This window comes from Pelophylax lessonae, assembly GCF_965119305.1.
Source record: "Pelophylax lessonae genome assembly, chromosome: 1".
NCBI classification, from domain to species: domain Eukaryota; kingdom Metazoa; phylum Chordata; class Amphibia; order Anura; family Ranidae; genus Pelophylax; species Pelophylax lessonae.
In genome coordinates, this window is record NC_138768.1 from 511,173,730 (window position 1) to 511,190,045 (window position 16,316).

The window sequence follows — 16,316 nt, forward strand, 5'->3', positions numbered from 1 at the left end:
TAAATAGTGGGTGAATATATCATCCAATTAAAGCGTCCATGTGCAAAGGTGTAATAAAACCCTGGTGCTCCAAATGCATAAAGTGACTCTTGTGAATCTTCAAATTTTGCCAGCAGGTGTCACTACAGTGAGCTAATCCAGAAAATAAGTGCAATGGCCGCTCACCTCCATGTACACTCAAAAGAGTGTTTTTATAATATCACCGACTGGTGAGTATCTTTGCGACTGGTGAGTATCTTTGCGACTGGTGAGTATCTTTGCGACTGGTGAGTGTCCTTGCGACTGGTGAGTATCCTTGCGACTGGTGAGTATCCTTGCGACAGGTGAGTATCCTTGCGACAGGTGAGTATCCCTGCGACTGGTGAGTATCTTTGCGACTGGTGAGTATCATTGCGACTGGTGAGTAGCTTTGCGACTGGTGAGTATCTTTGCGACTGGTGAGTGTCCTTGCGACTGGTGAGTATCTTTGCGACTGGTGAGTATCTTTGCGACTGGTGAGTATCATTGCGACTGGTGAGTATCTTTGCGACTGGTGAGTATCCTTGCGACTGGTGAGTATCCTTGCGACTGGTGAGTACCTTGTGACGGGTGAGTATCCTTGCAACTGGTGAGTATCCTTGCAACTGGTGAATATCCTTGCACTGGTGAGTATCCTTGCGACTGGTGAAGTAACTTGCGACTGGTGAGTATCTTGCGACTGGTGAGTATCCTTGCGACTGGAAGTATCTTTGCGACTGGTGAGTGTCCTTGCGACTGGTGAGTATCTTTGCGACTGGTGAGTATCTTTGCGACTGGTGAGTATCCTTGCGACTGGTGAGTATCCTTGCGACTGGTGAGTATCTTGCGACGGGTGAGTATCCTTGTGACTGGTGAGTATCCTTGCGACTGGTGAGTATCCTTGCGACTGGTGAGTATCTTGCGACTGGTGAGGATCCTTGCGATTGGTGAGGATCCTTGCGACTGGTGAGTATCTAGTGACTGGTGAGGGTATTAGCGACTGGTGGGTACCCCAGGTTTTGTACCAGGGAAGTTAGAGGTAGTGTAGGTAAGGAAGAGCAGGTCGTTAATATTATCCCCATAGAGTAGTGGGTAATAATGTCCGACAGGATTGGGGATGCCACTCAGTGCACTTCTTGCGGCATGTATGCGTTCCTTGATGAAACAATCGAGGACGAATACTGCTGTGCAAGATGTGAGCGACTTGTTGCTCTGGAAGCCCACATCGTGGATCTAGAGAACACAGTGACAAGACTGCGTGGCATCTACAACCTGAAAAGGAGCTTGGACATTACCCAGCAGGCGCTGGCAGGGGTCAGCATAGAGGAGGGAGGAATAGAGGAGACGCAAGCAGCAGAGGTACGCAGCTGGGTGACTGTTAGGAATGTTAGGGGGAGGAGAGTCAGGGAGGCCAGTCCTGAGTTGGTAGACCCTAACATGTTTGCTGAGTTGCAGGATGAGGGGGATATCAACTCAGGGGTGGCAGTGCTGGAGCATGCGCCCTCCCCCAGCTGCCAGGGGAGGGACGGCTCCAGGAAGAAGGGGGGCCGTAACGCAGGAAAGGTTAGACAGTTTGTGGTAGTTGGGGACTCAATTATCAAGAGGACAGAGAGGGAAATCTGTAAAAAAGATCTCGTGAACCGAACAGTTTGTTGTTTACCGGGCGCCCGAGTTCGGCACATCGCAGATCTGGCAGACAGATTGTTGGGCGGGGCTGGGGATGACCCAGCGGTCATGGTGCATGTGGGCACTAATGACAAAGTTAAAGGTAGGTGGAGGATCCTTAAGAACGATTTCAGGGACTTAGGTAATAGATTGAGGAAAAGGACCTTCAAGGTGGTTTTCTCTGAAATACTGCCTGTACCTCGAGCCACACAGGAGAGGCAGAAGGAGCTTAGGGAAGTTAACAAGTGGCTGAGGAATTGGTGTAGGAAGGAGGGGTTTGGGTTCCTGGAGAACTGGGCTGACTTCTCAGTCGGCCACCGGCTCTTTAGTAAGGATGGGCTGCACCTTAATGGGGACGGTACAGCTCTTTTGGGGAGAAAGATGGCCACCGAGTTGGAGGGGCTTTTAAACTAGGAGACGGGGGGGAGGTCTCAGAAGTAGAATCAGTCAGGAGGGAGCAGAGGACTGAAGGCAGTTGTAGGGTCAACAGCGACAGTAGGTCAACAACATCAATTGGCGGGTCTGTGCGGGAGAACAGCAGACCAAACAGAAATAAACAAAACCGCCAATCACGTTTAACTTCCGTAAAACTAAGAGGGGTATATGCTAATGCCAGGAGCCTAGCTAATAAGATGGATGAGTTGGAAATGTTAGTACATGAGGAAGACATAGACCTTGTGGGAATAACGGAGACTTGGTTCGACCCCTCACATGACTGGCTGGCCAATATCCAAGGGTATTCGGTGTACCGGAAGGACAGGGTTGGTAAAAGAGGGGGAGGGGTATGTCTCTATGTCAAGAACAATATAAAGGTGCTAGAAAGGAGTGACATTACGGATGGGATGAGCATGGATTTAGAATCTGTGTGGGTTGAACTTGATAGGGAAGAAGATAAGGGAAAAGTAGTTGTGGGGGTTTGCTATAGGCCACCTAACCAAGGGGAGGAGGTAGAGCTGGAATTTTTAGCACTAATAGGTAAAGCGGCAAAACTAGGATCAGTCATCATATTGGGGGACTTCAATTATCCCGACATTGACTGGGAAGAGGGGACTGCACACTCGCATAAGGCCCGGCTATTCACGGAAACCTTACAGGATAACTACATGTCGCAGTTGGTGGATTCCCCTACTAGAGAGAATGCTATCCTGGATCTATTGATCACTAATGACCCAGACATAATCTCGGAAGTAGGAGTCCAGGACAACCTGGGCTCTAGCGATCACAGGATGATCACATTTAGTATAAATAACAATATAAAAAGGCAAGTGGGGAACATAAGAACCCTAAACTTCAGAAGGGCAGACTTTCCAAAATTGTACTCATTGATGGAAAGGGTAAACTGGGACCAAACCCTGGGATCACTGACCACAGAGGAAAAATGGGAATGCTTTAGAACAATATTAAGCAAAGGCATCTTGCAGTGCATTCCTATGGGGAATAAATTTAGAAGAGACAAAGCCAAACCTGGCTGGCTAAACCGTAGCGTTAAAAAACTTATTAGGGGAAAAAAATTGGCCTTCAAGAAATATAAATCAGAGGGCACAGTATCGGCCTTCCAGCAATACAAGGAGGAAAATAAGAAGTGTAAACACGAAATCAAGATGGCTAAAATCAACTTTGAGAGACAAATAGCGGAGGATAGTAAAAAAAACCCAAAGAAATTCTTTAAATATATCAACAGCAAAAAAACTAGGGCAGAGCATATTGCACACATAATTAACGATGATGGGAGGATGGTTACAGAGGACACTGAAAAAGCAACCGTGCTGAATTCTTTTTTCTCGTCAGTCTTTACGCAGGAAAAGGAAGGGTACACTGACCATGACTGTATGGTTAGTAGTAATACACAGGACTTGCCACTATGGCTAACAGAGGGGGAAATCAGGGAAAGACTGGATAAACTTAACACAAACAAATCACCAGGCCCGGATGGCGTACATCCGAGAGTGCTCAAGGAACTCAGTATGGTTATATCTAGACCACTGTTCCTGATCTTTGCTGACAGTATTAGGACAGGAGATGTACCAGGGGATTGGAGGAAGGCTAACGTGATTCCGATATTCAAAAAGGGCCAGAGACATATCCCGGGAAATTATAGGCCTGTCAGTCTGACATCAATAATATGTAAACTTTTGGAGGGGATGATAAGGGACTATATCGTAGAGTATGCTAAAGACAACAACATCATCAGTAGTAACCAGCACGGGTTTACAAATGGGCGTTCTTGTCAAACCAATCTCTTAGCATTCTACGAGGAAGTGAGCTGTGAGCTAGATAGGGGGAGACCAGTGGATGTGGTGTACTTGGATTTCGCTAAGGCGTTTGATACAGTTCCCCACAAGCGCTTAATTTATAAAATAAGGTCTGCAGGTATCGACAGCAGGGTTTGCTCTTGGATACGGAATTGGCTAAAAGGCCGTGTCCAAAGGGTAGTAATAAACAGCGCATACTCAGACTGGTCAGAGGTAGTAAGCGGGGTGCCCCAGGGCTCAGTCCTGGGACCAACCTTGTTCAATTTATTCATAAACAGCATTGAGGAAGGGATCAGTAGTTCGTTATCAGTTTTTGCAGATGACACAAAATTGGCCAGGGCAATAACTGCACAGCATGAAGCAGATATCCTACAGAATGACCTGGACAAAATTACGGAGTGGGCAACGACATGGCAAATGAGGTTTAATGTGGAGAAGTGTAAGGTTTTGCACTTGGGGACCAAAAACATAAAAACACAATACACGTTAGGAGGGGAACCCTTGGGGGAATCAAAAATGGAGAAAGATCTGGGAGTCTTAGTTGATGATAGATTAGGCAACAGCATGCAATGCCAAGCGGCAGCTTCCAAAGCCAACAGAATACTAGCATGCATAAAGAAAGGGATGTATTCCAGAGATAAGACTATAATCCTTCCACTTTATAAAACTCTGGTCCGACCGCATCTGGAGTATTCTGTCCAGTTCTGGTCGCCAGTCCTCAGGAGGGATGTGTTGGAGCTGGAGAAAGTCCAGAGAAGGGCAACTAAACTGATTAGGGGGTTGGAGGACCTTACCTATGAAGAGCGGCTGCAATCGCTCGATTTATTTTCCCTGGAGAAAAGACGTCTGAGAGGGGACATGATAGCAATTTATAAATATCTTAATGGGGATCTCAGCTTAGAAGAAAAGCTGTTCATTCGAAGGAATTGCATGAGGACTCGAGGACATACAATGCGATTAGAGGAGAAGCGTTTTAACCTCAGGCAACGTGGGGGGTTCTTTACTGTTAGGGCTACAAGATTGTGGAATTGTCTACCACAAGAGGTGGTTTCTGCGGGTAGTATGGTGACTTTCAAAAGACTCTTAGACTTACATCTCAAGGATCAGGAGATTGAGGGCTATGTTAGATGATTACAGTCACACACACCTACACAGGTTGAACTGGATGGACTATTGTCTTTATTCAACCTCACCTACTATGTAACTATGTAACCGGCTTGGTTCAGGGTCTTTCTCCACATCAGGGACTTTGAGTGGGGCCACTAGTAGATTCACCTCTCATATAGATAACCAGCCAGTAAAGGAATGCTGCCTCTCTCTATAATGATGACCATGGTAATCTTCCCAGAACTCTCGCTCATGGCAGGGATATAATTAAGAAGGGCCTCATAGTGTAGTACATAATTATATTTATTGATAAAAGGAATAATAAAAACTCACAGTAAGGCAGGGATAAATGTGTAGCCGCAATGTGCGGTAAAACTCCGATACTTCTGGTCTCGGCCATAGACCGGAAGTGACCTCACCCGGCTCCTCCCAACGCGTTGCGTCACTCCACGTGACTTTCTTAAGGGATAGGCCGCTGGGTGACGATCGCTGGACTAAATAGCAGAACGGTTGCCGTAGGAACCGTGTAAACAAGGAAAGACCTAATACAGTTTAACACTTGTGCAGATGTGGCTGAAAGCATTTTAACTGCTAAACTCAGTAAACTAATAAGGATTGGTGGACAACATAAATAATATAATCAACCAGTATATCTGATGTTCCTGATTAATCAAAGCATTGCTTAGATGTGGATGCCATGGTTATTTGTTTTTATAACACCTTTTGTTTCTGGTACTAAACCCTTGTGGGATGTGTTTATACTTGTAATAATGTGTATTCACTGTTGTAGGGGCGGAATTGTCTAGTCATCCAGGCTGGGTTAAGTGACCAGTTAATTAGCACATGTTATTTATGTTTCTGGTTACAGTTTTGTTAGGGTAATATGATCAGGAGGGGGGATGTCCTCCTGTGTGGTATATATTCTGTGTTAGTTTGTCAAATAAGCGTTACAGATCTCATACAAGCTATTTGTCTGTTAGTCTTGTATGTTATGCTGCTATAATATCTGATATCTATGTTTGGGGTGGAAGGAAGCGGTATATCATGGAAGCACTCAAACATGGTGTGGGTCCGTTCCGTCACAATCATTCCATCAAACAACGTGACAACATTTCCTTCCTAACACATTACCCAGTCCATATTAGTATATCCACCATAATATTTTTCACCTTTGAGATCTAACGTGTTTTTAAAGTGTTCCTTTAATTTTTTTTGGGCAGTGTGTGTGTATATATATATGTGTATGTAATGTGCTTGACAAGTGGTTAAGAAAGGTGCAAGGTATTATTATTTTCTATTCCCTAACCATTACTACAGGCCTGTGTGCTTCCCCTGCATACCTGAATTGATGCAGTCCAGCAAGCATAAGTCCTACAGAGGCATTTCTCCAGCACCGGTCTCTTCAGGGTGAACCCGAAGTTAAAAGTCTCTGCTACAGGCCATGACTCCTACTCCCGTGGGTCTCTTCGTCCATCCTCACCCCTTATGGGCCTCACCAACCCAAGATTGCACTGGAACTCCTTGATCGCTCTCTGGTGGGTGCTCTCCTACAGAGCCAAAGACGGCTTCCGGGTGGGGGGGGGGGAACTCTCTGCGCTGAAACACTAACCCAATTTATGTCACACTGACCCAGCCAGGATCCTGCCAAAAAGCCTAAAAGACCAGGCAAAGTGTTAACCCCAGCCCTCCTAGCCAGGCCAGCACCCAATAACTGTTTTAGCCTGCTTACAATGTGAGCCCCAGAAGCTTCTTGTGAACCTAGCCTTTTTGGGGCCAGTCTAAGACTGAGACTCCTTCTCAGTCTAAGCCTAGTGGCTTTACCATTAGGGATACTTGGTCATAAAGCCGCAACACATACCCAGATTTATGACCTCTTCCCCAAAATTAAACATGTCGGCACTCGGCAGCCAGACCCTGACAGACAGATAATGGGAAGAGTTGTCATGGACAGAAACCTGCAAGCCCTATCTGTAAAAGAAGGAGTTTTTTTTCTTTAAAAAACGTTAAAAAAATGTAAAATAAAATAAAAAAAATGAAAATAATTTTTACTAGCAATTTAGCGGAAACTCACTCTGCCACAGTAAATGATTACCTTGCTGATTAATCAAAATCTGCAAAGGATAGGTGTACAGATGAAAGGCATACTTTCCTGTGGCAGGGTGAGCTTTGGAAACATTCTCTGAACATTTTTTTTTAGTAATTATCTTTTTCTCAGTTAGCAAGCACCCAAATGTAGGTGGAAATCCATCAAGTGATCCTTGGTGAAGCAGGATGTAGTATGTATGGAATAAGAATCTCAATCAAATTGTATACATTCCTCCAGCAATATTCTACTTGTGCTGCTCTTTACTTTGGTTTCAGGGATTTTACAGCTATATTTTCTTGCAGATACCAACTAGATTTTCTAGTAAAATTTTGAGTAAAAAGCGCCATACCTTTTTTTGGTTTTCTTCTGCTTCCATTGTGAAATCTATCAATTCCCCACAAAAGTCCTTCTTGTGATCTGCATAATTGAGGACTCTCTCCATCACTATCATGCAAACAAAAATGTACACTTAGTGTCTAAGCCATGCTGTGTTTAATACACCCACAAGTGTAATAGAACAATTTTAAAAAACAATGATGATGTTTTTCTTCACCAACAATCTCAATCGGTCTGGCATGAATTACTCGGTACAGGATAACCTGGATTTCCTTCAGAGGCCTGTCTCCCTGTGTTTTCTGCATTTTGCATTCCACTGAGTTCAAGATGTTAAGCTTACCATGATGTTTTGGAGAAATGTATGACCAGAAGGAAGGTCATTTAATTTAATATATTTATTCTACCACTCGCTCACTTTAGTACAACTGTTCTTTGTAATAGAGTATAATTATTTTCAATATATTTTAAAGATAAATTACAGGTATGCATATTTTTGTATAGTTACAAAAGCCCAGTTGCATCAATGTAAGTATGCATGTTAAACTTAAAAAATCCCCATGGAAGAAATCACGGAGTTAGACACTACTACTACAGTGATCATCACTAGCTTCCTGGTCCCATGCTGGGCAGCTGCGCTGCTGCTTAATGAATGCAGGAAGTCACTAATTTGCCACAGGTGACACAGGTGCCCTTCAGGGAACACTTTGACTTTTCTTAGGCATTATTTGATTGGACGAGGTGGAGAGGCAGGAGGGGGATGTCATGATCTCTACCTCTTCCAATAAGAGGCCGCTTTTCATCAATTAAGAAAATGCAAAGTGTTCTCTGAATGACACCCAAGCAACCTCCTGTGTTCACTAAGCAGAAAGGCAGCCACTCTGCGTGGGAAACTAGCAAAGATGCTCCCATGGTCACTGTAGTAGCAGTGCCTGCTACATACATTTCCAGCTTCCCTGTGAATCTTACAGTTATGACATATGCATACATACATTGGTCCAAGCTAGGCCAATATAACTATGCAAAAAAAATGCTTGCCTGGAGTTTAGCATTAATGATGCATTAGGCAAGTATAATTTACATATGCATATTCTATTATGTTTTAGGGGAATGAGCTCCGTCATTTCTTTTTTTGTTACAAAAACTTGGGCGTTCTAGACTGATTTACCAATGACAGTTGTGCTCATGACACGTTACCCCACATTATAATCATTATCCTTATTTCCGTGTCTCTGTGATCAGGATTGCATAACATTGCCTTCTTAATGCATATCTGTATTTAATATACATCTTTCTTATGCATATAAATGAAAACTGTAATAAATAATGACAAACTATGCTAACTTAATATTTAGTACGTCATAAAAAAAAAAAAAGAAGCAGGTGGACTTCAAAGGGAAATGGATATAAGCGATTCTCAACTAGAAGTATTCAAAGTGGTAAAGTAACTAAAATAATATCATTCACCAAAATATGCAAAGAACTGATTTTACTTGTTGAACTGGTTTCTTCTGTTTGTTTTAAAACTTCACTTGGGAGGTAGGAACAAGACACATCGATACTAGGTCCAGAGCTGTCCTCCTACTTAGTGAACAAAACAAGTCACTCATTTGACACAGTGTCATGCAGGTGAAAGAAAAAAAAAAAAGCTTCTCCAAAATCCATAAGACCCTTATTCTAGATTTTTAAGGGGGTACCCCATGCAAAAAGTGGAAATGATAATCAACACCAGACTCTTATCCAAGCATGCAGCCTGTCTGGCCAAGAAAGAAGGGACAGTAATCAGGTGCCCCCCCCCCCTCCAATCCTGAACCATACCAGGCAAAGTGTCTTCAACATGAAATGGCTATGGTCAAAGGCCTCTTCCCCACACTCCTGGGGTTGTGGTGGTCTGTCGGAGAAATGAACACAATCTGGGAACCATTTTTTTTTTTTTTTTTGCCGGAGGTACCCCTCAAAATCCATTAGGCCCTTATCAAGGATAAAGGTTTAGTGTGGCTTTAGGAGGAACCCTATGGCATTTTTAGTTTTACTTTAATGTGTATTGCAGTAAGGCATCCTCCTATTTTTAATGGGGTTGGGTGGTCTGTGGGCGAAATGAACAGAATCTGGGAACCATTTTGTCTTTTTTTTGCCTGAGGTACCCCTCAAAATTCATCAGACCCTTATCAAGGATAAAGGTTTAGTGGGGCTTTAGGGGGAACCCTATGCCATTTTTAGTTTTACTTTAATGTGTATTGCAGTAAGGCATCCTCTTATTTTTAATGGGCTGCTTAATACACCAAAACAAACCAAAATCACTCCTGTGGCATTTCCTCTAGTGCAGTGCACTGCAATGCAGATGCATTGAGAAGATACTTTCGGGTTGCAGGTCATAATGAGTTCCATTGCAGCACACCAATGCATGTAGTGTTACTGCAGCACACTGGTATGAACGAGCCATAAATATGAAGGCTGACATTGCTGACCTCTCCTGAAAATTTTGTTCACCTTACTGTCAGCCTTGTCCAGTAGCTTTAGTATTTTCAGATGCTCTAACTTAAAAAGCTTTGATATCAGGAGATTCTGACCTCACTGACTGCATACGTGTCCGTTTCTACATTTTGCAGTCACATGTTATGCAAAACGAGGGAGAAACATTCAGAATGTAGAGATTGCAATACAGAAATGCACAAAAGTGTTTACTATTCCTTTCAATGGACCTGCTTAATGTAAATAAAATTTCTTGTTAAAAAAAAAACACACATTGAGATGCAACACATAGCTGTGAAGTAGCCATATTTATATTTTCATGTAGGCTACAGGCAGGTATGATTGGTTAGGATTGGGCTACAAATTACATTTTAATGGTAACGAGAGGTTTTACCCTACATTCACACCTATGCACTTTTAGGTGCATTTTGCAGAAACTCACTACAGTCCATTTAACATGGTTTTTATGTTACACGTTGACATGGAAAGGGTGTGGGACTTTTTTTCTTGTAGCAGATTGCGTTTTGCATGTAATAGACTTCAACAGAGACGCAACAGAAATGCACATGTTGCGATTTTAATACATTTTTTGATGCATTTTTGTGGGGGGTTTTTTTCCTTTAAAAACATTGTATATAGCTGGTTGCTAAGGAGCAGGCAACCACGTCCTTAACAATCGATGAGTCATCAGGGGTCAGCGAGGTTCCCAGCTGAATGTTAACAAAAAGAATTGCCGGCAAAAACATTTGTGAAAAAAATGGCTCGGGGTCCCCTCCCAGATTCATACCAGGCCCTTAGGGTCTGGTATGGATTTGGAGGGGAACTCCACGCCAAAATAAAAAACATGGCACAGGGTTCCCCCCTCCATATCTAACCCTTATCTGAGCATGCAGCCTGGCAGGTCAAGAAAGGGAGGGGAGGAGTGAGCGCCCCCCCCTTCCTTAACCATACCAGGTTGCATGCCCTCAACATGGGGGAGTTGCTTTGGGGTATAGGGGCTCTGCTTCCCCACCCCAAAGAACCTTTTCCCCTTGTCCCCAATTCATTTGCGGTTTGATCAATCTCACAAACAATTGAATAGCCATAAGTTTCCTTCTGATTGATTTGGACTCAATTTCAATTCAGATTCACTTTGAATCAATTAGCCGTGGTGGAATTTTATCGATCGTTAATGCCAATTACCGTCATGATATACTTTGTTCAGGAATACAATCGTATTTCAATCAATCAGATTATGAGTTACAACTGTATTTCACAATCTTATTTTAACGAGCTATCAAAATCTTCTTCCCTGTGGCATTTTGATCACAAAGGTGTTAACTATAGATGGATTATTCCTATTGGAGGAGATTAGTAATTTATTGAATTGTAAATAATTCACCATTAGGTAGAATAACCCTTTTTTCTCTTGGTGACCGGTGACCGTTATTAGTAGGATAGAAAGTTATGGCAAATCTAAAATTTCTAAATTGCCACCAGGAAATAAGACGAAAGTAAGTACTTTTACGGGTTTAGGCCAGATCCAGTAACAACTGTAGAAAAAGGGCATTCCCCTCAATTTGTAGAGATTTCCCTGCACTTTCTGTTTATTATTGTTTGTGTAATCATTAGGTTGACCTCGTGATTGACCAATGGCAACAGTCATCACCAGAAAAATTGAGATACAAAGCAAAACATCATGGTCGCCACCAGAAAAAGAATCAGGGTGGGTTTACATATGTGCGGCCGCGGGTTTGTGCCTGGGGTCCGGTGAGTGTCTGTTCACTGGTTCAGGTGCAATGTAGTTCCGAATATTTGCCTGAACTGGACACACAGGTCCCTTCTGCAATCTGGACCGTGGCCGCACGGACCTGTGTGAACCACCACCATTGAGAGCCGATCACACTCGCCTGTCATGTGAATTAAATGCGGAGAAAAACACATCCAATTCGCATATATTTGAGCCCAACTTAACGGGTTGCCGACCGCCGCAAGTTCATATACAGCGGCGGTCAGCCCCGGCCAGGCAAAGTGACGTTTCGGTACGTCACTAGCCTGGGAGCCAATAGTGGGCGGGCGTGCGCCGCCGGAGGCGCGCTCCCGCCTCGGCTCATTCACGGACACCTCCGTGCGTGTGACCGGCGGACCTGATGTCTGCCGGTCACTCGCAATCGTCCGCTGTGAAGGGAGAAAGGCAGGGGGCTAATGTAAACAAAGCCGCCTGTCATTCTTCCCTGTGTAAAAGCACTGATCTAACGGTCCTGCTATGTAGGACCGTTGATCTGTGCTGTTGCACACACAGCCACATCCCTGCACAGTTAGAAGCACGCCCCTAGGGACACACTTAACCCCTCCCTCTCCAATAAAGTTAACCCCTTTCCTGCCAGTGTCATTTTTACAGTAACAGTGCATATGCATAGCACTGATTACTGTAGTAATGTCACTGGTACCCCCAAAAGTGTCAAAAATGTAAGTCAAGGGTCCGATCTGTCCGCCGCAATGTCGCAGTCCCGCAAAAAAAAACGCAGATCGCCGCCATTAATCGTTAAAAAAAAAAACAACAAAAATGACAAAAATCTTTCCCTTAGTTAGTAAACGCAATAACTTTTGCGCAAACCAATCAAAATACGCTTATTGTGATTTTTTTTTACCAAACATAGGTAGCAGAAAACAAATTGGCCAAAAATGTAAAAAAATTTAGATTTTTACATTTTTTGGGGGGAATTTCATATAAAAAAATGTGAAAAATATTGTTATTTTTGCAAAATTGTCGCTCTTTTTTTGATTATAGCGCATGATCAAAAAATCGCACAGGTGATCAAATACCACCAAAAGAAAGCTCTATTTGTGGGAAAAAAAGGACGTCAAATTCGTTTAGGTACAGCGTCGCACGACCGCGCAATTGTCCGTTAAAGTCACGCAGTGCCGAATCGCAAAATAGGAAGGGGGTAAAATCTTCCGTGGCTTAAGTGGTTAAAGTGGATATCTTCCAATGGGAAAGGGGGGGGGTGATATAGATGGATATGTGACTCCACAGCTCAAAAACACATTTTGGGAAGATACTGACTTCTCACTGATGGAATACAAATGTCAATGACGACAAAAAACCTGAAATAATACCAATTCCAGCCATTCTACACTAAAGCTTGCCATACACTATACGAGAAATCGGACAATATCGATTTTGAAAGACTAAAGAATTTTCAGAAGGGCAAAAGATATTACCATCATGTAGCAACCATATTTCGAAAGATAAACGTTCAATGGACATAAATTAACTGGTTTATCATTTGATTTGGTCACATTAGAAGGGAAATTACAAAAAAAAATTTCTCAACGTTGCTTCGGTGTATGCCCGCTTGGTGTATCATACGTTTATTGTGGACAGATCAAATGTACTATGTGTCCTGCTAGCTGAATGTGCATTTGAGCTTGTGTAGACGAAAGATCCTTGCATCTGTATGTTACATTATCGCGAATCTGTTTACTTACAGGTTAAAGTTTTCTTGCACCTGCACATGACAAATCAAACGATTTTTCCCGTGCGAGAGGCCTGCTAACCTTACAAATTTCGTTCATTCAATAAAAATATTTAAAAATTTTAATTTGAATTTTTGGGGATGAAAATTTAACCGATTATCATTCGTCATCCTTTAACTATCAGAAAATCGACCGAACGATCGAAGCAATAGAATTTCGTCCCATTTTTTTTGTATAGTGTATGGCCAGCATGACTTTCATTTCATTTTTAATCATAACAGTAAACTCTAACTCTAAAAAAAAAAAAATGAATGACTTTACTTTCATTTCAAACTTTAACTCCTTGTTGACAATAGCTGAATTTAGAGTTCATTTGTTTATGCATGCTTGACACTATTCAGCAAGTGGTTTAATCTCCCGTTAACAAGTGAATAAACTTTATGCCCATATTGGTTTTATTTTCCTAAGTTATTTTCTAAAGACGTAGACTTACCTTCCTTTGTCTTGTAGCTCACTTTGTACTGGGTGGGGTTCAGCTGGGTTATGTTACAGTCTCCGCCACCAGATTTTCTTTTCATAGAAAAATAACGTTTCTGCTCTTTTTCTTGCTGTTGGTTCAGCGCTTTGCTGTATTTAACAACTATGGGAAATGGATAATCACCCATTTTTTCTCCTTGTCACAGACCGCCCAATATGCTGTTTGTGATTGAGCGTATCTAATACAAATGAAAGTGAAAGCTCTGTGTTGGGTGTAATAAAGGAAGTGAGTCTGCTGAAAGCAAAAAGTCCGCTGTCTTTGTTTACAGATATAGCTTGGATGACGAAGTCAGGATTCTTTTCAAACCAGAACTAAAAATTCATGTAATAACCAGATCATCAAATATATTACACTTCTGCAATCTTAACTCTCTTGAAATATCAAGTTGCATGCTTGAAAACATACATTCATAAACAAAGTTGCAAAATCTCTACAATAGTGAAATGAAAATAACGTTTTAATGGAAGCTGTACATTTTAAGGGCCCTTTCACACTTGTGCGACTTGGGACTGCAAAGTCGTACTGCATGATTTATAATGAGTGCCGTTCATATCTGTGCGATTTTAAGTCACAGCGACTTCAAAGTTGTCCCTGCACACTTTGGTCCGACTTTGATGCGTTTTGAGGTCAATAGACCTCAAGATTACACAGGCATTGCTTCAAGTCCAGACAAAATTGTGGCAAAATCATGCGACTTTTAGTGAAAGGGGCCAAAAAAGTAAACCTGTCCTTTGTTTGTTACCGTTTGTTACCCCAACAACACTTCCCATGTCTGATATGTGCCTGCTGTACCATGCACTTGTATGAAAAAGTATCCTATTCTCCTATTGTTTTGCTTCCTTTGTGTGAAATCATTGGTGTTCCTGCCAGTCCCTCCTAAATAAAAACTGACTACACTAAGCAGGAGAGCACACCGTGATCCATTCTCTAGCTTTGCTGGAAACTCAACCTGCTCTCCTCCAATGATCCAATGATCAGACTTGTCCTGACATGCTCCCGCTGCACAGCCATTCACTGGGAAGATTAGTGTACTGCTGCTGCTGTTGCTTCTCCCCCAGCTCTTATGCAGCTGAGCACAGAGGGAATGTGATCACTTATAAAAAAGGGAAAAAAGGTATTTATAATGTTTTTTTTTATATCTATACAAAAATGTGTTGCTCTTCATTTCTATTTTAAACTGAATGAGTTGTTTTACTAGGTGATCGTTTACAATCACTTTAACCACTTCTGGACCGGAAGATTTTCCCCCTTAATGACCAGGCTATTTTTTGCGATTCGGCACAGCGATAATTTAACGGACAATTGCGCGGTTGTGCGACGCTATACCTAAATAAAATTGATTACTTTTTTTCATACAAATAGAGCTTTCTTTTGGTGGTATTTGATCACCTGTGCGATTTTTATTTTTTGCGCTATAAACAAAAATAGAGTGACAATTCTGAAAAAAAAAAATATATTTTTCACATTCTGCTATATAACATTCCCATACAATTTTTAACATTGTAGGCCAATTTGTATTCTGCTACATATTTTTGCTAAAAAAAATCGCTATAAGCGTATTTTGATTGGTCTGCGCAAAAGTTATCGCGTCTACTAACTGCGGGAAAGATCTATATAATTTTTATTGGTTCTTTTTTAACTAGTAATGGCGGCAATCTGCGATTTTTCAGCGGGACTGCGACCTTCCTGCGGACAGATCGGACCCCTAACTGATATTTTTGACACTTTTGGGGGGACCAGTGACATTACTACAGTAATCAGTGCTAACAATGTGCACTGTTACTGTAATAATGACACTGGCAGGGAAGGGGTTAACACAGTGGGTGATCAAGGGGTTAAATGTGTACTTAGGGGCATGTTTCTAACTGTATGGAGGCGGGGCTTATGGAATGACAATAGAGACATGTGATCCTATATAGAAGGATCACAGGCATTCCTTGATCATTCCAGAGAGAAGAACGATCAGCTGTGTTTACAACAGCTGACCGTTCTTCTCTCTCAGCGGGGAACGATTGTGGGTGTCAGGTGGCAATCGGAGCCACCTGCCCCATGCATCGGAGTAACGTATCTGCAGGTGCGTGACCGACATAGAGCTACGTCGATTCGCGCAGGAGGGGCTGCCTGCTGCAGTAAAACTGCGTTGGGCGGTCGTTAAGTAGTTAAGAGCAGACACCTGTCTTTGAAGGCAAACAACTGTTAATCAGATTGGTAAAATTAAAAACAAGAGTTATGGACTGACACGTAGTATACATGTTGAATCTAATTCAACACGTAACAAGGTATAAGAGGTATTTCTTAATCATACGTAATATCACAGGACTCAGAGGACTTCATATTTATGACTACTTGGGTTATACTGCCACAGTCAGGTGAACGGACACTGGCCAAAAAGGCAGGAATCCTCCCC

At 42.4% G+C, this 16,316-nt stretch overlaps 1 protein-coding gene across 1 annotated transcript in view; it reads right to left on the reverse strand.

Moving 5' to 3' along the window:
- Window positions 1-14,036, reverse strand: part of LOC309560156 (protein mono-ADP-ribosyltransferase PARP14-like) — a gene marked incomplete at its 5' end in the record, with an annotated part of 157,505 nt that extends 143,469 nt beyond the window's left edge. The window contains 2 exons of the mRNA XM_082263721.1: window positions 7,457-7,551; window positions 13,865-14,036. Of these exons, the coding sequence (XP_082119847.1) occupies window positions 7,457-7,551; window positions 13,865-14,036 (267 nt within the window). The remainder of the gene's footprint in view (window positions 1-7,456; window positions 7,552-13,864) is intronic.
- Window positions 14,037-16,316: the final 2,280 nt, after the last annotated feature.